Genomic DNA, 23,678 nt, shown 5'->3' with positions numbered 1-23,678 from the left:
TGTGTGCTTGTGTGCATGCGTGCGTGTGCGTGTGTGCGCGTGTGTGCGTGTGCGTGCGTGCGTGTGTGTGCGTGTGCATGCATGCATGAGTGTGTGCATGAGTCCGTGCGTGTGTGTGTGTGTGTGTGTGTAGTAGTAGGGGGTGGGGTTCTTGCTGGTCTAATTAAACAGAATCACAGGGATATATTTAATGTTGTTTTGTATAAACATTGCAGCACACATTACCTTATCAGTCTTGGTGCGCCGGATTATTTCTCCCCTCCATCTGTCCCTGTTTATCTCTGAGTCTCTTTCAGACCCCAAGCTGAGAGGGAAGAAAAAAGAGATTGAGAGAAAAGGAGGCTGGCGGGGGGTCCTCATTGGAGTGCAGTGGCCGATCAGTCCAAAGCACTCTTGTATAGCTTTGTAATGGGTTTGCAGTCTGAGGCTCAGACAGGAGGAGGAGCTGTGGTTTGAGGAAGGGGGGATTTTTTTTTTGGAGGGGGGTTGAGGGGGTGTGTGGGGGTAAAAACTGCAACAGATGGGCCTGATTGTGCTCTCAAGGCAAATTAAGGAGAGGTGACATCTGTAGCAGCAACATACTGGTGGTCTGAAACAATTAGGCCCCTGGTGGAAAAGGGAATGAGCGTCCCTCCAGCCAGCAATCCAGCCAGCACATAGAAATGAAATCAGACTCACATTACAATGAGCGCGGCCACAATGGATGGGAGCGGAGAGGGGTAGAGGGAGGGAGAGGCCAAAGAAAGGAAGATTAATGTAAGGAGGAGAAGCAATAACAACACTAGAGGCGCTGCATGGGCATTAAAAATATAGAGGAGGGGCATCTGTCTCGGTTATAAAGTGTGCCCTTTTTTTTTCAACTCGTGGGGTCAGATTCGGAGGTGACTGCTCGGAGGCTCCGTGTTGTGGGTTGAATGTGTTTCTGTTTTTTTTCTTCTTCATTGTAGGAAGATGGAGCGATAAAGCAGGGTCACTCCCCCCTCCTGCATCACCCCCCAATGTAGTTATTGATTTGGTAGCTGGGATGAAGAAGACTGTATCTATTCTATTTACAGAGGGGCCTTGGGGAACGTGACTCTACAAAACAGTCAGCTTGTGCATAAATTCATGTTAATCAAACCAGTTACCAGCCACAAGGCTTTAGCCAACAATAACATTCATGAGCTGTTTTGGGTTCGTTTCAGACAGCTGGTGGTGAATATTTAAACCGTGGATCTACTGTAGTCCATCTGTACAACTTTTAAAATAGAAAATATGCCTTTGAAGGGCTTTCCTTTTGCATGCATTTGCACATGTCTATATACCGAATATCCAAATATGCACCTTCCTGATGCAGTGCGAGCCTGTTATGAAGTGGATTTAGAACATCAATGTCATTATTAATACAGGAGACCCCAGCTGGGAGAGGGACTGGGGACTGTGGTCTAACAAGGGCAGATAAAACAGAAGCTACTCAAAACACAGGAATGTTAAAGACACTTGACCAGTTTTGGCTCTTATTCAGAGGTGTCATTGGGTCACGTGCTTTCAAGTCTAAAAGAAGCACTTGTCATGGCTAATGTGTATTTTGATTTAAAAGACATTGTAAAGAATCTGTATTTTAAAGGATGCTTTTAGTTTGTATGCCTCCCTTTGGGGTTATAGAGTACTCTGCTCAGAATGTAGTTTCTGTTCATGTGCTTCTTCTGGTGAAGTATGGAAGGGCTAGGATGCAGCAAAGACAGTGCTGCTGGTATTTCCAAAGACAAACACATCCTACCTGAGCAATTTAGAAAAGCAATGTCAAAGATTGACCAAGCTCAGCAAGGGTTGTTAATGTTGATGGGGCCTCGAAAGGGTACTAAATGTAGCTGTGATGTGCACATTAAGTAGTGAGCCTAATGTGCACCATAAATCAAAATGTACGGTCCTATTTATAAATTCTAATAAATTATAATATTCATTCATGTTTATTCACACTTACCATAGCCTGTTATTTACAGGTAATCTTCACTGCTCTATATGAATACTTTAATGCCTCCATGATGCAAGGTCTTCTCAATGTGTGCAGGCACTGAGGAGACCTGAGAGACTTGATTATCTAAAACCAAAAAAAAAACAAAAGAAATCTCACACTGAACAATCCCAAAGCATGGAGGAGTTTCCCAGTGAAACGGGTACTCATGACAGACACTGCTTCAAAATGAAACTCTGATGAAGACTACACATTTATTATAATAAAAACATGAGGTTGTGTTAAAGGCAAGTCATTTCAATTCTCTGTCTCACCAGGAGTTTACAATTGCATAACTAACTTACCTACCTAAGTAAGAGAAATGGCAGCTGATCAAAAGTTTGGACCAGAAGTTATAAATGTATGGAATAGCCTTCCTGGTGAACTACTGCCATCCTGGGACATTAAAAATCAGATTCTGTCCTATTAAACTAGATCCTTGAGGAGCCTCTTCCCATTCCCAAACTTTTCTTATGTTCTTATGTTCTAACACCCAACAACTTGGCCACTCACAAACCCTTTCCTTCTTTCATACTTTTCTTAAAGAAACACGTCACCTGAGTGAACGGCTGTATTATAAGAAAGGGGTGTGAAAGACCTCAATTTTCCTTTCATTCGACGCTCAGGGAAAACGCAGTGAAAGAAGCTCAGCACTTGCGGTCACAATTGCCAGGGTGGGAAAGGAAAATAATGGCTGTCACCCGATAAGACCTTCTTTCTTTAAAGAAAAATGCTGCTTCTGCAAAGTGATAATTAGCTTGATTGTCGTGAGGCTTTGATAAAAAGCATCTCTCCCGGTTTGAAATAGGACCTCCGCTTGAGCTAATCCTGTGGTTGCCTTGCCTTGCCAGTTTGGTGCCCCGCTTCTGTCTCCCTCGGTGGGGGAGAAAATCGAAGGTTTTGCTATTCCTTCCACCTTCCCCTGGGCTCCAGACTGACAAACCAAAACATGCTGCATGCTTCCCTTACCTACATCACGACATGAGACTCAATGAATACATTTCTGTAAACTACAGAAGGTTCAAAAACCTTTCTAACAAATACTTTTCGTGACCTATGTATCTACAGCTCATGCATTGTATCGCCAGTGTTATTTTAGTTGACGTTTCAGACAAGGTCTTTGTGTGTGGCCTCAGTATGGAACATTTCTAATCGGCTGTACAGTATATGTCCTTGCAGTGGGCAATACATTTCAGGTTATGCCATTGACTGATACCTGTGTCTGCTAAGTTGCTGCTGAGTTTTATGTTTTGTGTTTTACGTTTTTGTGACTGATTATGTGTTTTTGGGGTTTTTTTTTTTTACTCCTTATTTATTGCGTTTGATGTTGTTTCCTGTGGTGGTGTGAGCCTCTTGCCAGGTCGTCATTGTAAATGACAATTTGTTTTCAATTGACTCATCTGGATAAATTAAGGTTTTTGATTGATCGATTGATTGAAATACAGTACAGCAGTTAGTTCTGCAAAAAAAAAAACAAAAAAAAAAAAACAGTTGGATTTCAGTACTTGGATCATTGACAATCCACATATCTATGATCAAACTGGTATTCAGTGATTTCTTTTTCTGTTAATTCTGAAGTTACTGCATTCCATTTACCCAAAGCCTCATTCCTCAGGTAAACACACTAGGCTGCATATGCTTGATCTTATTAGGATTCTTTTTTAATAGATCAACACAGTTCCATAAGTCTGATTAAGTCTTCTTTAGTGTACGCAATAAGGGCTTTGCTGTTACTTAACATGTCATGCCATAATGGATTGGGAGCTGTGTTGGCTGTCTGTTCCACTCCAGTCCCAGTTAACACCCTCTTTACAGTGGAGACATCATGGGCTTTGCTGGCCAAGTTACCAATTAATCACATTTTCTCTGCAGCATCATCAGCTGAATGTGGGTGTTTCATCTTTTCATGATACAGTACTGTAGTTTAATCATTTAGCAGACGCTTTTATCCAAAGCGACTTACAGAGACGAGGGGTAAACTATGCATCACAACTGCTGCTGCAGAGTCACTTCCAATAGGATCTCGGTTTTACGTCTCATCCGAAGGACGGAGCACAAGGAGGTTCAGTGACTTGCTCAGGGTCACACAGTGAGTCAGCGGTTGAGCGAGGAATTGAACCTGGGACCTCCTTTTCTTTAACCGCTGGACCACCAAGCCTTACATTAGAAAGAAAGAGTAATTCCTCACCTGTAGCGGGTGTGTTTCTTTCTGGTACATTATCTACATTCACATGTATGTACAAACTGGGCCAAAAAGCGACAAACTTCCAGGATTACATGGTGTCTGAGTTTTGGGCATAAGACTGCTGTGTCTGCCACGTCAGAAGAAGCATTTTGTTCTCTAAAAGAGTTTCCATTCTGCTTGGTGCTGTTAATGATAGCACCGTTCTTTGTTAATGCTCACAGCACATTTCGGACTGAAATGGGACAAATAAACTTAGATGTTGCTTGGAGACTGGAAATAAAACTAATACCTACTATATCTGGGCTATAATGATAATAAGGGCCTGAAAAAGGGAAATGTTTTATTTATTTATATTTTTGCTTAAAAAGTACAGTAAGTGATACCAGTTTTTTTTTTTTTTCCTTTTTCTGTCCTACTTAGCTTCCAGTCGGCTGTAATAAAGAGCAATTCGCTTGGTTAAATTCATATTTTGACTTACCAACAGCAACAAAAAACTGCCCGCATTTAGTTTTCTTTGCAAGACAACTCTAATGCTAGAAAGACTAACCACAGAACTTCCTTAAAAGAACATGATGTCATTTGGCTATTACAAAAATAACATGTTTCTTCAGATATGGGAACAGTGCACCACATGACCCGCTCTCAGAAGTTAATAAAGTCTTCACACTTCCTGTTTCGCTACAGACAACATCTGATTACTACCTATGGCCTCACAGTGTCACTTGAGAATGGACTGCCAGCAATCTATGAGGATCTCTGTCATCGTAGCTGCCCTGCTGTCCTGGACAGGATCGTCCGCTGAAAATCCAGATTGTAAAAGTAAGGGACAGAGCTTTTAATGAACAGGACTGTGGGGAGAGCAGATAAAGGTGCTGATGAAGTGAAGACCTTGTTTTACATGATGACTGCACTCTCATTTAGTTATCTTTTTATTTGTTGTCTTGTAAAATGATTAACCTTTAAGTGAAATGAATCACACTGTAACAGCAGTCAGGAACTGGTTTACTCCAGGTGGAATAGTTACGAATAGACCTGCGGAGGTTAGTAATGTTTTAATGACAGGGTAATACAAGGCAGCTCTGTCACTACATATGTAATTAGATTATTATAAAATGCCTTATAGCTGATTAATTAGATTCCACTCAGCCTTAATCTCTGGTATTTACAGAAATGTACAGTACTGCATGTTATATATCAAGGGTAATGGGGTTAGAGTTATATCTTTTTAAAAATGATTTCTTGGAGAAGTCATGTAAACAACATCCTAGTAATTCGATTATCCAAACAATCTGATTAGCTGAACAGTCCCTGGACCCAATCAGTTATTAATAGAGGACAATAACATTGTTTATAGAGGTTTTACTGTATTTCATGTTTATTTGAATGATATTGAGAAATTGCTTCTCAGATCAAATGTCTTTGAGTAAAGTTCAGACAATGACCATTCTTTTTTTCTTCTTTGTTTCTTTTTTTTTTTTCTAAAAAATAAGGCAGAGCATTTCTTATTCAAGAAAGTTGCAAGAATGGTGTGAGCGTCTTTAATTTGAATGAATCCGACGTATCCCACCTGACGAGTAGAGTCACTACGTTGGTGATCCCCATCCTGTACGCGGCTGTGTTTGTCATCGGGCTGCCTGCAAACATGGCAGCTCTCTGGGTCTTGTTAACCAAGATGAAAAGGGCCCCCTCTACCATCTTACTCACCAACTTGGCTCTTGCTGATCTTCTTCTGACCATATTTCTGCCCTTCAAAATCGCCTACCACTTCCTGGGCAACCACTGGATCTTCGGGGAGCCCCTGTGCCGGACCCTCACTGCGGGCTTCTACGGAAATATGTACGGCTCCATCCTCTGCCTCATGTTCATCAGCATTGACAGATACATCGCCCTGGTCCACCCATTCCCAGCAAAGAGCTTCAGAAGCAATAAGCTGGCTGTCTCTGCTTGCGTGGTGGTTTGGGTCCTTGGCGTCGGGTCCATGTCACCCTTCATCTTCACTCAGCAGTCCTACTCCTTCGAAAACACCAACTTCATCACCTGTCATGACGCCTTGCCCAAAGGGCTGCAGACAAGCTTGTTCTTCTACTGTTTCCTGCTTCTGTTTGGGTTTGGATTCCTGCTTCCGTTTTCTATCGTATTTTTCTGCTACATTTCCATCTTGTGGGCCTTGAGGAGGAGCCTGGAGCGCTGCATCCGCACAATAAAGATCATGACCCTGGCGCTCGTGGTTTTCATCGTGTGTTTCTTTCCCAGCAACGTCACCTTGCTTCTCCATTACTCCGAATCTCACCTGGAGAAGGCCAGTGCCTTGTACTTCCCCTACCTCATCAGCCTGGCTCTCAGCACCTTCAACTGCTGCATCGACCCCTTCATTTATTACTATGTGTCGGACGATTTCAGAGCCAAAGTGAGAGAGGCAGCTGGATGGGTCAGCCAACACAGTGGGACCCAGAGTTCCCAAAGGACAGGGGATGTGTGCTTATCAAACAGGAGCAAGTCTGGAGAAGCCATATGAGAAGCACACCCGTGTAAAGATGGGTATGGATTCAATCCATTTAGAGGGACAACATGTGTGTTCGGTCTAACATAACTTCCCCTTTATAATGTGAAATCTCTTTACTGGTAGCCAAATATTAAAACAAGTTTTCAGTAGAGCAAGTCCTTCCTTTAAGGGGATACTGATTCTTAAAGAGTAATACAGGAGATTTTGCATCTTTAAAAGATGAAAGTTTGTGAAACTTGTACTGTATATACATTTATTTGTTCTGTAAATGAAATTTCAGAAAATCCTATTTCTTTATGTAAGTCCTCAGATCTGGTAGATGTTTAGGGCTCTAACAAAAGCTGACTGTATACTTTATGATGCGAGTGTCCTCTTATCATATATGCAGTGCTCACCCTTTGTAACGCTATAGTGGGGAGCCATAGTTACAAGACCGTGCTATTTGTGTTCCACCTTATAACAAATATAAAAACTATAACGAGGTGCGTTATAACGGGTGAGCACTATATATATATATATATATATATATATATATATATATATATACACACACACACACACACACACACTGTATTGCTTTCTCAAAATCGCAACCTAAGATGTTATTGAATTATGATTAATATAACATAATATTGCATGTTATTGTGTACTGCATGGCAAAGTGTAATCAATCATAGAGCATAGGTAAGCATTGTAAAGCCCAGAGAGGTTTGGTAAAGCATATAATAATAATAAAAAACACAGCTAATATAGCTTTAAATATTAAGTTTTTAATCAATCCTATGCTTTACCTGCTGTAATTCTATACCTTGCGTTTCCATAAACTCTTTTTTTATATACCTGTATTGCACATGTCATGCTTGCATGTTCATTTTTTTCATTTAAGCTGAGGCATGTGTAGAGCACAGCTGAGTGAGGACACATATTCTCAAGTAAGGTTTGAGAAGGGTTTTAATTCAGCAGTCCCTGAATATCACTTTATTGAGAATATTAAAAGACAATCCTGTACAGGACGCTCCTCAGATTCTTAGCCTTCCATAACAGAGCCAGCACTTCAGCTTAAACCAGTCAGTCAGTCTGATCAGGAAACAAATCAATCATCCAATCAATTGATCAATGACCTTGATTTGTGAATGATATTGTCAGGTGTAAAAACAGGCTGGCTCCACATGGGTGGCTGGTTTGTCCCAAAAGGAGTGGTTAAGGCATCTTTTTTAAAGGACTGCTCTAGAGTGTTGTAAAACATTGTCTTAGGTTAAGCATTGCTTTGAAAAGGGAGTATAAACTTCTAGCCCTATCTGAAAACAATTTTATGAGAAGCATGATTTAATTCATAACAATAGGGTTACTGTTCTTATGTTATGAAATACCAGCATTAATGTGGAATAAGGTCTATGTGGATATATACAGTATCTAGGCCTTGAAGAAGTAGTGTGATGAGACTGCATGGATATATATACCGGTATACATATATATACACACATCCCACTGCACACACACTACTGCTTACCTGTCTGTCACATGTCTTTGACGACGGTTAGAGGATAAAGAAAGCATTTAATTTCCCTATTCGTCAGGGACTCAGCGAGACTCGGGGCTCAGTGCATACTGTAATGTGACTTCACGTCAAGTCAGCGGCGGTTGTATGTTGCCGTTCTTGCTGGTTTCTGCCCTGGTGGGTATTTAGGTCCAGCGGACCTGTGGATAGCACTTCATTCACTTTCTTTGGTGGACAGGGTTAAAAGACATACAGCAGGATGATGATGTAACTTGGTTCTCATCATATTATTGCAATCTGCTGCTGGATTCCCTTGTCATGAACTTTAGTAACTGGAAATAAGCCAGTCCAGACTGCAAAAATCAGCAGACTTGTGAAGTTCAAACCCTGAGCATGAAGAAATTAAGAAGTGAAACTGCTGATGCTGCTAGGGGGAAGAGATTCTGCCAAACAAAATATTTGCATTCAGCTAGAAATGTGGTTAGCTGAGCTAGTGGGAAAAAAAAAAAAAACACAATCAGAAAGCTATGGTACATAACAAAAAAAACCCCATTAATTTAATAAGATATTAACATGTAACAAATGTTCTTTTGCAAATCCTTCATTCTTAAGAGATTTCAAATATTTGGTCTTAAAATATGTCTCAGTAAATGAACACAGCGTTAAAAAAAAGAAAACACAGACATAAACACCTTTACAATATTTACAGTTACTGTGAAAAAACACAGTTACACGACACATACTAAAATGAAGAATTCCTACATCGTATATTTTAAGAAAAGACAGTAGCAACATGTTGTAAAAGACCAACACTTTAAAATATAACAGAACAGCAAGGTTAGCGCTAGAAAATCCTATAAATAAGTTGATAAATGGGAATTTAGGTGGCAGAAGCCAGAGAAAATGCTCAAGTGACACTATGAGGTGTGGAAAGCAAGAATAATACAAAACTCCCTAATACTCCCTGTTCATATATAGATTTAATTATGTCTCAATCCTGAAATTCTAGGTGATGCTAAACTGTTGGCCACAGTTGTACTTGATTCACTCTGAATTCGCCAGGACATTTCCAGTTATTTCTTCACACATAGTAATCTCATAATACCAAAGTACTACAAAGTGACAAAGTTGCAGGTTAAAACAGACATGCCTTATTTTGCTACCCAACTTCTTTGGACCTTTATCAGTTTTAAGAACAAAGTGGAGGTTGTTCTTAAAACTGAAAAAGTGTGTTTGTTTTTCTGTATCCAGTTGGCCTAACGTTAAGTAAAGTGCATCGCTGGCTGTGTGATGAGAGAAACGGGACAGATTGCACCCACTTGGTCTTCAAATAACCTTTTTGTTTTCTTCTAAACAAGATTGTGTTTGCACGAACATTACTTCAGTTTAACCCCTTAATCTTGAACCACTTTCAAACTGCTTGCCCCACAGTGACACCTAGTGGTGGATGTGGGCTAGAGAAGCTGTCAGGCACCAATGATAGCTGGATGGGTCTGTAGCCTGCCTGGATAAATCAAGATGGCACAGCTCAGGATAAAGCAGAACAGTAAATGTGCTCAAATACTGGTTTTAGTGTAAATAACTGCAATTACTGTTGTCTGACTCATAATGGAGACAGAAGTGGTTAACTCACAATTTTTAAATGGCACCGTTTAATACGACGACAAACTGTGTTACTTCTAGATACCAGTGTTATTTCAGTAAAGAATATTTAGGACAACATTTAAAATACATACATGTTTTGGGTTTTTTTTTTGTTTTGCTTTTACACAAAGCATGCATAAGTGCAGTTTGCAAAATGAAAAAGTCTGTTAATTTGTCTAGATTTGAGTTCTTGCAAAGTTATTGCAAGAACTCAAAAGGCTAGACTTCTGGCACCACAATTTTTACAAGCAATATAAAGGGTTAAATTACCGGCACTATAAAGTTTACCTTACTTAGGATTTACATGATGCTGTGTCTGTGTTTCATATGTTTGAGTTAGACTTGGATTCTGGTAGTCTTTTAATGTAATCGTGAGCAATACATCTGTATGTGAGCAAGTAAAGTATGCATGTGTGTGTCACAGAACGGATTATCAATTATTTCTTCATATTAAAACTCCTGGCAACAACAGGGATGCTACGATGCTAGAATACTCCCTGCTGAACACCCAGAAGCAGCATTTAAATCCACTGTTCCTGCATGGAATTGCTGGACAGTGATGAGGGGCAACAAAGTTGGAGACTGACCAACAAAGGCTGGGAGAAGGCTAATCTCAACCTTTTCAGCATGTCCAGCAGCTCTCCCATTGAACACTTCCCCATTTAAACACACATATCAGTGGCTATAGAGCCACACAATCCGCACAGCTATGAACCCCACAAGTACAACCCTAATGACTGCTCTGACTCTATAATCCTAAAGGATGTTCTGTCCAGCCTGGCTAGCTGCATTCCCAGTCTCGCCTTTCTTCATAAACACATTGGCCAGCTCCTGCAGCAGCTTGTCCTGGGAAGGGGTGCTTAGGGCCGTCTTTTTGGGGTAAGGCCTGACGGGACCCACTGGGTCGGTGGTGCAGGAGTCTTCCAGTATGAGCGGCTCCATGTGGTCTGGGCTCCTGAGCCTCTCCAGAGACGCAGACTGGGAGAGGCCTCGGGACCCCTCAACGCACAGCGTCCTGATGGGGTTGGGGCCGATCATCCGGTCGAGGGAGCCGGTCTTCCTATAATCCTGGCTGGCCGGCCTGCTGAGAGGCAGGGTCTTCACCTCCGAGGGTCCAGAGAGGAAGCTGGTCTGCAGAGACTTGAGCACCTGGAGTCCGAAGTCTCCCACCTCCTCGTACAGCGGCTCGGTGCTCGAGGGCTGCTCCTCGAACGTGTCCTGCTGCATCTTCATGGGCTGAACACCAGAGAACAAGGGAGCATTAGGGGAACTGATTGATTACAAACAAACAAAATGAAACAGAAAGAACCACATGCATAATACATCACAGCCGAGCACGAACGAGCCTACAGCACACCCATGATCCAGCCAGGATCCAAAGCAGTGGTATACACACACAGAACACAGAGCACCCAAACCGTAGCACTGTTGGCAAACATCATCCTCAAAGGGTGTGATACGTTGATGACACGTGGGTATTGAAACCGGCCCTGTTTACTCACCAAGGAGCTTGCCTAAGCCCATGCCACTGTAGCCCTTTCCTGGGTAAAGGCAGCGTTATAGTTAGGGTGCACTGTGATGGCAAGCAGTTCCAGGCGGATATAAAAAACAAAACCCCAAATTAACACCATTCGTGATTGGCCAGAACACTTTTTTGGTGCGACTTTTTTTTTTTTGGCATGCAGACAAACACAAGGGCATACTTACAAAGAACATGGAGAGCGTCCTTCTAGCATGTAGCTTTCGCTGCAAAGACAGAAACACACAGGCAATAAGCCCCACAAGCAGAGCAGGACAGCATAGCAACAGTAACAAGAGAGGGAAGGAGGGAGAGGGGGAAGGAAGAAGAGGGGGTGAGGGTGAGGGCCAAATTGCAAACACACATATCCATTTGCTGGACGTGCACGGTAACCTGTGCACTCTTGTCCACTATACAATAAAGGAGTGCTTACGTAGAATCAGTCTGGAGATGCCATGAGATTCTAGATGAGAAGCACCCTAGTCAACACCCTAATGAATTAATTACACTTATGCAAATATATTCATTATCCGAAACACTGACAGATGATTATATTATATATATATATATATATATATATATATATATATATAATATATATATATATATATATATGAGTGGCTAGAGAAGTTTGGATAGCTAATTGAGCGTTGATCCCAATGGGAGATGCTTGCAGCAAAAGGGCACACTCCCCGGTGTATTACCAGTGTCTGATTGGCTGACAACATGGTGTTGTTGCTCTCATCTCCACGAATGGAGACCAGGGGCATCGTCCCAAAGTTCTGCTTGGAGAGGTCAGAGGAGGAGTGCCGCCGCAGAACTGCAGGTCGAAGGTCATCGTGCTGAAAGAGAAGCAACACAAACTCGCTAATGGAAACAGAGACTTGGGGCCATTATAAAATAATAATACAGGAATGTACGCATGCATGTATATATATGTATATATGTGTGTATGTATGTAGTACAGAAGTATAAAAGCAGTTTTAACATACCTGAGCTTTGAGGATATTTGTCATCCAGTCCCACATCTCAGACTCTCCAGAACAACACAGATACCTGCAGCAAGAAAGGAGTCTCTTACTGGGGTGTGGAAGATTGCAGCTCAGGGTTAGACTGCTGGGCTGCAGTGGGTTTGAGTAGCTCAATGGTTAGAGTGCTGGGCTGCCATGTGGAAGGCAGTGGGTTTGAGTAGCTCACTGGTTAGAGTGCTGGGCTGCCATGTGGAAGGCACTGGGTTTGAGTAGCTCACTGGTTAGAGTGCTGGGCTGCCATGTGGAAGGCACTGGGTTTGAGTAGCTCACTGGTTAGAGTGCTGGGCTGCAGTGTGGAAGGCAGTGGGTTTGAGTAGCTCACTAGTTAGACTGCTGGGCTGCAGTGGGTTTGAGTAGCTCACTGGTTAGAGTGCTGGGCTGCAGTGTGGAAGGTAGTGGGTTTGAGTAGCTCACTGGTTAGAGTGCTGGGCTGCCATGTGGAAGGCACTGGGTTTGAGTAGCTCACTGGTTAGAGTGCTGGGCTGCAGTGTGGAGTGGGCTGCAGTGGGTTTGAGTAGCTCTGTCAAGATGAGATGCATGAGGAGATTATATTAGATCCTATAAATGTATTTTGGAGATACTTACAGCTGCTGTTTGTCCATGAACACAGTGAATCCCCACCTACAAAATATACACAGTTAATACATTTATATACAGCATGCATAGAATGCATTTACATTTCAGTTATTTCACAACATTGCTAATGTAAGCAGGCAGCACTGTGGGATGCTCTGCCGTAATGGACACCACTGAGCACTGTGTGTGAGATGTGCTAATCGACTGATCTTATTGACAGAATAATGTATTTGTGTGAAGATGTGCATATCCCCCTAACAAACTGTTTCTTTAGCGTTGATTAACTTCTCTATGTGAACATCTTTAGCTATATTTCAGTTTATTGCTGAATATTAAACAAAAAATAAAGTAGGTCACATGTTTGAATTGCATCTTGTTTGTTTCATACAGGCAACTCAAACACACTTCTCTTCAAATGCCCAAGTTTCTGAAAAACATCTTATTTGAAATACGTCTCGCTTCTTCTTTTGCTGCTCAAATAGTGGTTTCAGGAGAAACCATTCAGAGGTGCACCAGATTGAAATGACAAAGAAACCAGCTTCTCAAGCACTTCTCAGAGAAGTGAAAGGGACACATCGGCGGTACAGTTTTCCTCTGGACTTGCAGGTTACAGTTTGAATAAGTGCCACAATTGTTCTAGCTGACAGATCTCGTTGAATTGTCTTACTGTGTCGGGGCTTTCAGTTTCTTCCGAATTCCCAGGTAAACCTTCAGGGTTTTCAGTGGCCACTCCTTCTCGGGTTTATTACTCTGAAATTACACAAGAAACACAAAACTAATACAATAGCAACACTAAACAGTAAGGCTGTTCCACTGTTATCCTGTACCTCTGTCTCATTTCCACTGGGCAATACAAAGAGCTGTAATGTGTACACTGAACAGACCGACAGCCCTTCAGCGTGCTCAGTAGTGAAAGTACAGTACCTATTCGTTCAGTAGCCACTAGGGGGCTGTATATTTCTCTGTAAATGACAGAGAAGGGTTTCTCCTGAACAGATTTAGTAGAGTGATTTACAGCTTCCTTAAATCAATTTGACATTCCCTTGAGTAAAATGACACACAGACAGTGTACATAACTCAATCTGTCTTACAGTTTATACCAGATGTGTATATTAAAATGTAAGTAAAATGTAGTTTAGACTCTCACTCACTCACTCACTTACTCACTCACTCACTCACTCACTCACTCACTCACTCACTCATTCACACACTTAGGCTCACACTCACACTCAGGCTCAGGCTCACACTCACACTCAGGCTCAGGCTCACACTCACACTCACACTCACACTCACACTCACACTCAGGCTCAGGATCACACTCACAGCAGCCTTGGCTGTGACTTCACCTTCTTGTCCTTGAGCAGCAGAAGCTTGCGATCGCGGATCTGGAAGATGCGCTCCTGGAACTTGTTTCCCTGCAGCAGTTTGGGCGGCTCCTCCCGGCACTTCAGCCCCCCGATCTTCACAATCTCACTCTGGAACCCTGTGAGACACAGCCGTGAGCCACACTGTGCTCCACGTGAGACGCAACCCCAAGCTACTGCTCCGTCCCACCTGGCTAATTATCAGACGACTGGGAAGGCTTTGGCTAGCAGAGTTAACGTTTCAATTCTTTTCTACTGCTGGTATTCATATATATGAATGAACAAGCCTGATTTGAAATCCCAGCGGCAGATATAGATTACTTCATATATCAGGGCTTAATGACGTGGAACACCAGCAGAAGGGGGAGCTGAACACAGGGATACACTTACCAGTGAAGATTTCGATGGCTTGTCCATTAGGAATCTTCTTTACCACCAGGTAGGCTGAGCTGGGCTCAGGCAGTTTGCACCACTGCAGGGCCTGTTCCAGAACCTTCTCCTTGGGGTGGAGGGGTCGCTCTGGTGACAGCAACCAGACCAGTTACAGTTCACAGACATGCTTAGGAATAGTAAGACACTGTCCAATCAGGTAAGAAATGTGCAATACATTCCTTCTAAAAATATATAATATGGGGTTATTTCTGTATACCCAGAGCACAACAGAAAAGAGATAACAGAACAGTTTCGAACTCCTGGGTAAACCACCTCTTAAAAACACACAAATGCTGTCGTTATCAGCGCAATAGTATTTATTTAGTGCAATAGTGTTTGGGTGAAATGCATGTATTATTTGAATTACTAAGCTGGCTTGATACTCCTGCATGCTGAACCTCCTTTGTATCTCAGGAATGGTAAATGGAAACCTGAGAGCACAGCCAATCTTACTCACCCAATTCACTGCTCTCGATGGCTTCAAATGTCAGCCAGATGTCTTTATCCCCGGCTGGGATGTTCCTCATGTATAAAACCTGATTGGTCAGCTCCTCCGCAGACATCATAGGGGAAACCTGGAAGAGCAATCAAGCAGAGAATGGAGCTGCTTTTCCATTATCTGCCAACACTGCCCTGTGTGAGATTGGTTATGTAGCTCTGGCCCCATCTTGTGGTAGATCGGCAAACTGTGTTCTGTCTGTCTGTCTGTCTGTCTGTCTGTCTGTCTGTCACTGTTTTATGTATTATTGTAATTTAGCCTATCTGTGTGAGTAGGCTATTTTATACGAATGTATGTTTTCATGAATCTGTGTACAATTACTAGTAGCTGATGCTCTGAGGTGAGCTTTTCCAAGAAGAGGCTTCCTTTGCTATTTTTTTTAAGCTAGTATATTAACCCACTGCGCCACATGGCCCTTCTCAGAGATGTGTCTGTGTGCTCTACACTGGACCAGCAATTAAACAGGAGTCCCTTCCACACTCCAGTCCCTTCCGTTTCACTCACTTTGAGGGTGATGCAGCAATCAGGAAGCTTCTTCTCCAAGTACACCTCGATGATCAGGTCGCCTGCCTGGGACAGCTGAAAGCAGCAAAATAAAATCACTGAAAAGCTCATAGAAGCAGAGTTGTCCTCACTGTGAAATGAACCTGTGTGTTAAACTACCGGCAAGAAACATGAACTTGTGCCTGTCACCAGAAACCCGCTACACTTCCAGCAAGGACACACTTTTACTGCAAGATCTTTCTTCTATATCACATACAATCACAGCTTGCAATGTGCGGACAGGGGGCTAGCTACAGGAGCAGAGTTTGGAAGAAGGAGATGGCTGACAAAGCAGCTTTGGCGCCCCCTACTGGCTATTTGTAAAGAAGGCGGTTCCAGAGTTCCTACCTGCACGTCTTTCCAGGTTGTGATCAGACTGAGCTCCAGTTCGATCTGTGTCAGCTGTTCCTCATCAATCTGCAAAGCCAAAGGATTGAGAGTTTACAACAATCTTTAATATAACATAATTACACTAGACACTCTCTTTTGTTTGAAGTATTTGTGTTATTTACTTTATTGTAAGGTTTTTAGTTAAATAATGGTTCTGCACATCTCTGTAGAGGTATACAGCATCCAGGGATCTTAAATGCGTAATTGCTAGCATTATTAAAGCCATTGCTTTAGTCTTTCTCCGACGTAGAGCAGCTGGAGGTTAGGAAGCAAACTGTTCGGCATGTTTGATAACTGAGCTGGAGAGCACACCCATAGGCTTTTTAAAGTGACTCACGTCGAAGACATGGAGGTAGTTGTCGATGAGGTCCTCGATGATCTTCACCTCGTGCTCCCCTTTCCCGTCGGTCTGGAAGAGGCTGGGAGCAAACAGCAGTGACAGGTTCTTCGTGCACATCTGGTTCAAGTCCGCACACTTCTGCACCCTGCAGAGCAAACACACGGAGCCCTGTCACTGCACTGCCGACTGGACACCAGCCAGCTCACCCCACAGGACTGCACCCAGGACACGAGGCAACTGGGAATGGGGGGAGGGTACAGTCAAGCTTGCAATAAAACAAGCACTCTCAGCACTAAAAGCAGTCTTTATAGACAAGCAAAGAGACCATCGTAGACAAGCATGATCCCTTCTGAATATGGGTTTCACTGTCGAAATCATGCAGCAAACAGAGTGAATATGAAGATGTGTGCAGGAAGAATGGTGTTGCAGGCAGTGTTCTGATACTCACCTGTAGAGGTGTCCGATGAGAGCGGCCAGCGTGGTCCTGTTGACTCGAGGCAGGCTGCAGATCAGCTTCTTGTAGCGGTCCAGGCGCTGCAGCTTCTCGCTGATCACTGGAGGGGCAAAGACAGCAGTAAATACCCTGCAGGTTATTGCACTTCTATACTGCCTGCCCTTGAAACGAATATGCTTACTGTGCGTCAGCCACCGAGGTGGATCATTCTGGAAGTACAAGAATCTGTATAAATAGTCAAGTGGATAAACATTTCAGCTAATGACGACTTCACTGTTTAGTAAGAAAAGGGGCAGGCAACTAACCATAAAACTGTTATATGTTTTTTTCAAGACATGCTAATGTCCTAATTCTCCGTAACCATGCACTTGGTTGGTACTTTCAATCATTTCCCTACTGCTGCAGTACATCTGAAATGGAGCTGGCCTTAATAACTGGCCTGCTAGAACCTGCTACCACTTCAACCTCCAAACTCCCTAACACATAATCAAAGCTCTATAGGGCCCTTTCAAGGAGAAGGGGTGAAAGGGTGAAGGCGAGATCTACCTGCAGCTTCCTGCCACAGGTGGTGCAGGTCCGCCATGAAGACAGGGTCATCGATTTCCCTGAAGAACCTCTTGAGCACGTCGGTCACGTCCTCGATGAAGTTGTCCCCCATGCGCAGCTTGACGTTGCGCGCGTCTCTACGGAACTCCTCCATCAGCAGCTTGATCCGAGACTTGGCTCCGTTCTTCCTGTAGATCCCCTCATGCCTCAGGCCTGGTTTACATATGGATACATCCAAGAACATACAGTATATTATCCCAGTGTAAATAAACATTGGTTCCCCCAAATATTTCTTCCCCCAGGAACAAACACCAGCATGGATTTGTTCCCCCTACGTGCATGTTTGTTATTTATCCTATTTTTATGTAAATTCTGCATGTGTCACGCTAGTAAATGTGAGCAATGTTTACAAGCTGTTGTCATGTATTATTGTAGGTGAGTCTCGACCTGTCAGAGGAGACTGGATGGTACAAGTTTAGATTCAGGGTTCGGGTTAGGATTAGGGTTAGGGAAAGTGGTCTTCAAATGAAGGTTTTAGTTAAATGCATGGATATAGACTTATATGCAAAGAAAGATTACTTTGTTACAAAAAGGGGGAACAAATATTCGGAAGGGGGACATATATTCTCTGACACCGGTTATGTCAATACAAACAATAACACCTATAATGACGTGCCCTGACTTATCAGACATCCTGTATATTTTTAAATAGTTGGTCTCATTACTTTTACATAGAGCCCATGCTGATAGCACAGCCTGGTAAGGCAGTCCGAGATAATGCTGTACACAAAGGGACTGTAGCTACTAACCGTACTGGGTGAGGAAGGATATGCAGCTGTCCACTATGATGGGGATGCCGTTCCTGCTGAGCTGCTGGTCTCGGAGTGCATTCCCCTTCCCTCCCGCAGCGGTCTGGATGTCTGCATACCACATGGAGAAATCCATCCGCGCCATGCTCTGGAGGTACAGAGTCCTACAGCAACACAGCACAGGTGAGTCAGAAGAAAGGGCTGCCTAGCAGTCTCCCATGAGACACTCCTGTTACTTGCTTACTGACATTCGTTAAGTTTTTACAGGCGACAGGTTTGACTTTAAACCCATTCTGAATTTTACCTAATCAAAGATCAGAAATGAATTATAAAACGAAGGCTAGAGTAGTTAAAAATAGTTTATACTGTTTAATAACAATGAGTCAATAACTATATATGTTTTTCAGTTGAGGCGCATGTCCCCAGGGTGAGTAAATTATAACCAGTTCTTTCTGATGTTTCATGGACACTGGCAGCAATGTACCGATCGCCGACTCACCTTCCCATTTCAACCAGCACCAGAATGTCCTTCTTCTCATTGTTCTCATTCTGAGAGGTAACACCTGGGAGGGACAGAGGCTGGCCATTAATATCTCCATCAGAACCGTATACACGCTCATTGTACTATTGAATTTCCTGCTATTTAAACATTTGTCATATTTTTTTACGGCTCAGATCGTGCTTAATCTTTGTTTTTGTGATTTATGGTAAGTTAGTACGTCATGTATACGGTATAATTTATCTTAATAGAAATCCAGTAACAGGAGACACCATGTATATAAAATGAAAGACATTGACATTGCCTGATTTTCTTTTTTTCACTAGGGGTGTCCAAAATGTGCCCTTTCACTCCTAGTCTTTGTTCCAAACCTGTTCTAAATTGTTTAATTGAACCAATTAAACCTCCATCCAGACCATGAAGTAGTTCATTATATAAATGATAACTTGCCCTGACTTATCAGACACCCTGTATATTTTTTAAATAGTTTGTCTCATTACTTTTTTTGTAGAGCACCTTTTGATAACACAACCACGCAAGGCAGTCAGAGATAATGTTGTACAAAAAATGGACTGTTAGCTACTAACCGTACTGGACCGTGATTGGACACCCCTGTAACTGTACTGGAACGTGATTGGACACCTCTGTAACCGTACTGGACCGTGATTGGACACCTCTGTAACCGTACTGGACCGTGATTGGACACCTCTGTAACCGTACCAGAACATGATTGGACACCCCTGTAACTGTACCAGACCGTGATTGGACATAGGAGACTCACTGAGTTCCTGCAGCCTCTTGAGGTTGATGCTGTCCTCTGCAGCCCCGTCGCTCCCGGGGCAGATGAACAGGTTGGATTTCTGCAGCACGAAGTAACCTTCCTTCCACTGCTCGGGGTCCAGCATGGCCTTGTAGCGGAGCCGGCCCACACGCTCAAACTCCCGGCCCAACAGACAGTGACAGCTGAGCGGGGTGCACGCCTGGATAGGAGAGCCATGGGGACAGGGTTACCCATAATGCACTGTTCCCTTTTCAGACACTGTGTTTGCTTGCAAACTCACTGTTTGGATTACAGAACTCCAGTTATCCTGTCTCCAGGACTTGTATTTAGATGTGTACAGCCAAGCTCAATAAGAATGGTGAATATTTAAATCAGCTGCTTTCTAACCCAGCTGCAATAAATGGGAAGAGACAGACACAGTTGATCTAGTTGATACAATATCCTGTACCTTTCCTAAGGCACTCGTCCAGCTGTGTAGAGTCTCGGGACAGTCAACTCCAAACTGGTACAGCTTCTCTGAGGATAAGTAAAGCTCAAAAGTGTATCTGAATCTGTAAAAAAAAAAAAAAAAAAACATCTTAAAGTACAAGAATATATTTTATTTTATTTTATTTTTAAGGGGTGCACAAGCAGTCAAATCTGGAACTCAATGGTTGCATGTTTTTTTTTGTTTTCGTAATCATCCAATTTCGTAAATGCTTTGAAATTACTTTACTGTCCTCTTGGTCTTTCGTCCAACTGTACCCTAAATTGAACCAATTTAATCATCTTCTTTATCAGGTTATTGCCTAATGATGCCTATAAAACCAGGAGGACTGTGTTTGTGCTCCTCTGTTTCATGCTTTGTATTGTCTTGGATGGCTTCACAGCGCTGCATACCTGTCAAAAGGGCCAGGGCTGGTCAGTGACCCCGGCCGGGTGACTCCTAAGCAGATGATGTCACTAAGCTCAATCTTCATGCTGGGCTCGGTGCTCTTGTCAGTCTCATAGAAGAGCAGGGACCGTTCCAAAGAGCACCACTGCTTCTGGAACTCTGTGCACACATAACAGAACTCTGTGACTTACAACCCAATCAGCCCACCAAACTGGTCAATAGTCTGGGAACCTGTAGCTCCGTGTTGGGCTTGTGTACCTGCAAAACTCTTGAAAACTGAGCAAACAGCAACGTACCTAGAGAAGAAATAGTGACAGCCACTCTTGATGGCACCTCAGTTACTGACTGTGCTTCCTGTTGATATCTATCATAATATAGATACCTTCTCTGGGTTTCTTTCCTGTTGTCCCTTTGCTGGTGGATGCCGACTTGTAGAGGTACCCAGAATGCAACACAGGCTGCATGATCTCATCGTACACACTTCCTGAGCCGCAGTCATCCGACGAGCTGAGATCTGCAGGGGCACAATGAGGGGGCGTTTACCAGCACCACTGCCCTAGGGCAGGTGCCATTCCAATTATTGATTGTTTCTCAGTTAATTACAGAATTAAACGGTGGAGTATGCGGCTTGATAAGGGAGGAATTCCAGTGCGTAAACGGGTTTCAGGTACAGTCTGGTTCAGATTGTGGTTGTGTTACATAGAGGGCTATATTTTTTTAAAGGAGAAAACCGCAAAAAACAATTGTAGAACATAACGTTCAAAAAACACCTGTGTTATCAAGCTTGTTTGGTAATGAGAAATTGTAATCCTTTTTGAAATAACCGTAGTTGGGTAGAACACCCGCTATACCTGAGCAGTCACGGTGTGTTTCGTACAAGTTCCTGGAATTGTCATATCCGTTTGTGTCTGTTACATCAGCCGCCTCCGCCTCCGAGAAGATCTGAGTCACTGTTTTGAGGAGATTCTGCTCCACAGTCGCTGCGCACAGTGCCTGGGGTGAGGAAATGGAACTGTGAAACAGGTGAGGACTGGGCAGGTACAGTAATGCTCGAGACTGAAGATTGTGGGAATTGCAAAACAAACTCTGCATGGACACACCTAAACCCATGTTACACTTCTACAGTAGATGACCTATGCTGAATCTAGAGGGACTCTTTTCTTGATATAAGAACACTGTCTCTTAACAGCTAAGGTGCAATTTAAAACAAGTTATCCACTGTCTCTTTAAACCCTTGATTCTCTAAAGCACAATTTGAACCCTCCTGAACTTCTTGATCCCCTAATGGAATACAATTATATATTCTTGAGATTCTGAAAGATAAATGATTTTTCAACCAGAGTAAGACCAGAGGAATTCACCCATTATTTCTGACCACCAGTCCTGCCAAATATACTGCTCTACAAGAAGTGCTCCACTCTTAAGCAGAGCCGTTTCTGTTCTTGCACCTTGAGCAGCTCCTCCTGCGTGTTGAAGTGGGGGTGGTGGCGTCGGTACTTCCCGTCCCTGTACTTGAGCCCGATGAATTCCCTGCGCTGATCCGGAGGGGCATCAGGGTCCATCTCATCCCCAGACGGGAGCCGGGCCGCCCAGAACGCATTGGCCTTCTCATTCCCCAGCATGATGAAGAGCTGGAACAAGCACACAGACACGCTGGTGTTCAAGACATATTGACTTCACAGCTAGTGGAATTGTCAATCTGCTTAACGCACAGCTTCGAATGGTTGTTTCTGAGGTTACTGGAACAATGCTTTGTGTTAAATCTTAAGAGCGCTTTCTTACATAAAATACTTCCAAGCTTTTTATCCTTCCTCTTAAAATATCATATTGAAAATGACACCACAGCCACCCTTGAGTCACTGCTGGTTCTCACCTGGACTATTTCATTGCTCCACACACTCGTATCCAGTTTCAGGCTCTGAACTTTAGAAATGGTGGTGCCCAGTCCTCTGTGCTGACCTTGAGACAGAAGAGACACACCAATAAGTTACAGTACAGCTGGATTCAAGATACAGATGTATTCCGAGGCAGAGCTACACAGGGCTGGGGGGCTCATCTGACATTCTAATACACTCCTGCAATGTGAGTGTTATTAATAAAGCTCACCCAAGAGCTTGGTTTTAAAGGGAGGCGTACCTACTGTCCCATTCGGTTTCAACAGGCCTGTGTTTGTTAAAGATCTGTAGATGATTTTAAGACGATGCGACTCATAGAAAGCAATGAGGATGACATCTGTGGCAGGGACTGACCTGCACAGTTCTTGCAGATGATCACGCAGAGGTTGATGGAGGCCCAGTCTGGATTGTAGGCCTTGCAGTCTGCACAGGCCCTGTTGGAGCGGTTGGACCAGATCTTCTCAGCCACCTCGTAATCGGAGAGGGTCTCTGCGATGGACTCCTGCAAAGCCTCCATCCACTCCTTCTTCTCCCGCTCTGACTCCGCGGTGAAGCTGCCCAGAGACACCATCATATTAAAACACTCAAAAAAAACATAAACACGAAATCTCACTTCAAGCCTGCTGGTAAATGACTTGCTATTTTGCATGAAAATAAAACTGTAACACGGGACTACAACTATTCAGAGTAGTCAGGCCTTACCTGAACACTTTAAAGGGGGATATCAGCTCAAAGCTCTTGCTTTTGTTGTCCCTGATCGTTGAACCGCGGACGTCGATCAAAGTTATTCCAATTCCATTTTTAAAACCCTGGGAGGAAACAGAAAGAGATGGGTATTTATACAGCTGAATTATTATACATCTGAATTAAACACATGAACAACTGCAGGGTAACTGAGTCCATTTCTAATGTCACGTGCATGACGAGACGAGTGTACTGTGTCACTGGCATGTGTAGAGATTAAAAGCCAGGGATATGTTGGAGGTGTGACAGCGGTGGTCGTTGGCTCTGGTTCCAGACTGATTGGATGAGTGTGTTCATCCCGCGGTGCCGCACAGTTAGCAGTTCCCTCCAGGGGGCTCACCTGCTCATTCTTGTGCAGCCACACTTGGTCAGTGTTGATGGCCGCGTAGATCTTGGACTTGGTTCCCTTCAGCTCCAGGTAGCCACTCTTCTGGCAGTGGCTGCCCGGCCCGAACCGAGGCCTGGAGAAGACCAGCTGATCCTTGACTCTGTTCTGCAGTGTGCTGGACCACTCATTCCGCTGTGCTGCAGAGACAAATCAGGACAGTTACCTACCTAT

The 23,678-nt window shown here is 43.4% G+C and overlaps 2 protein-coding genes across 3 annotated transcripts in view; one reads left to right on the top strand and one right to left on the bottom strand.

The window, feature by feature from the left end:
- The first annotated feature begins 4,860 nt into the window (after positions 1 to 4,860).
- LOC131699482 (proteinase-activated receptor 4-like) lies at positions 4,861 to 7,208 on the top strand. Its single transcript, XM_058996382.1, has 2 exons — positions 4,861 to 4,997; positions 5,669 to 7,208. Exons 1-2 carry the CDS (start codon positions 4,883 to 4,885, stop codon positions 6,691 to 6,693), a joined length of 1,140 nt encoding a protein of 379 aa, XP_058852365.1. The 5' UTR covers positions 4,861 to 4,882; the 3' UTR covers positions 6,694 to 7,208.
- Positions 7,209 to 8,709: 1,501 nt separating this feature from the next.
- LOC117431623 (arf-GAP with Rho-GAP domain, ANK repeat and PH domain-containing protein 3-like) overlaps positions 8,710 to 23,678 on the bottom strand; it is a 32,839-nt gene continuing 17,870 nt past the window's right edge. The window contains exons 9-34 of one of the 2 annotated variants that reach the window (XM_034052744.3): positions 23,460 to 23,644; positions 23,078 to 23,184; positions 22,730 to 22,929; positions 22,354 to 22,439; positions 21,929 to 22,111; positions 21,332 to 21,473; positions 20,863 to 20,994; positions 20,486 to 20,639; positions 20,055 to 20,157; positions 19,607 to 19,805; positions 18,826 to 18,889; positions 18,327 to 18,490; positions 17,518 to 17,730; positions 16,966 to 17,071; positions 16,515 to 16,662; positions 16,136 to 16,204; positions 15,749 to 15,823; positions 15,203 to 15,320; positions 14,704 to 14,832; positions 14,296 to 14,432; positions 13,617 to 13,699; positions 12,959 to 12,994; positions 12,335 to 12,398; positions 12,047 to 12,184; positions 11,531 to 11,569; positions 8,710 to 11,059 (exon numbers count right to left, since the gene is read on the bottom strand). In XM_034052744.3, the coding sequence (XP_033908635.3) occupies positions 10,580 to 11,059; positions 11,531 to 11,569; positions 12,047 to 12,184; positions 12,335 to 12,398; positions 12,959 to 12,994; positions 13,617 to 13,699; positions 14,296 to 14,432; positions 14,704 to 14,832; positions 15,203 to 15,320; positions 15,749 to 15,823; positions 16,136 to 16,204; positions 16,515 to 16,662; positions 16,966 to 17,071; positions 17,518 to 17,730; positions 18,327 to 18,490; positions 18,826 to 18,889; positions 19,607 to 19,805; positions 20,055 to 20,157; positions 20,486 to 20,639; positions 20,863 to 20,994; positions 21,332 to 21,473; positions 21,929 to 22,111; positions 22,354 to 22,439; positions 22,730 to 22,929; positions 23,078 to 23,184; positions 23,460 to 23,644 (3,554 nt within the window). In that variant the 3' untranslated portion in view covers positions 8,710 to 10,579. The remainder of the gene's footprint in view (positions 11,060 to 11,530; positions 11,570 to 12,046; positions 12,185 to 12,334; positions 12,399 to 12,958; positions 12,995 to 13,616; positions 13,700 to 14,295; positions 14,433 to 14,703; positions 14,833 to 15,202; positions 15,321 to 15,748; positions 15,824 to 16,135; positions 16,205 to 16,514; positions 16,663 to 16,965; positions 17,072 to 17,517; positions 17,731 to 18,326; positions 18,491 to 18,825; positions 18,890 to 19,606; positions 19,806 to 20,054; positions 20,158 to 20,485; positions 20,640 to 20,862; positions 20,995 to 21,331; positions 21,474 to 21,928; positions 22,112 to 22,353; positions 22,440 to 22,729; positions 22,930 to 23,077; positions 23,185 to 23,459; positions 23,645 to 23,678) is intronic. The other variant, XM_058996381.1, reaches the window with a different exon arrangement.

The sequence above is a fragment of the Acipenser ruthenus genome, chromosome 22 (genome assembly GCF_902713425.1).
Source record: "Acipenser ruthenus chromosome 22, fAciRut3.2 maternal haplotype, whole genome shotgun sequence".
Lineage (NCBI taxonomy): Eukaryota > Metazoa > Chordata > Actinopteri > Acipenseriformes > Acipenseridae > Acipenser > Acipenser ruthenus.
This window is presented reverse-complemented; position numbering and strand designations above follow the sequence as displayed.

Excerpts from the sequence above, each read along its gene's own strand:
- LOC131699482 (XM_058996382.1), top strand. The coding sequence starts at position 4,883 with ATGGCCTCACAGTGTCACTTGAGAATGGACTGCCAGCAATCTATGAGG. Across the intron at positions 4,998-5,668 it reads TGAAAATCCAGATTGTAAAA|GCAGAGCATTTCTTATTCAA; the intron begins GTAAGGGACAGA and ends CTAAAAAATAAG.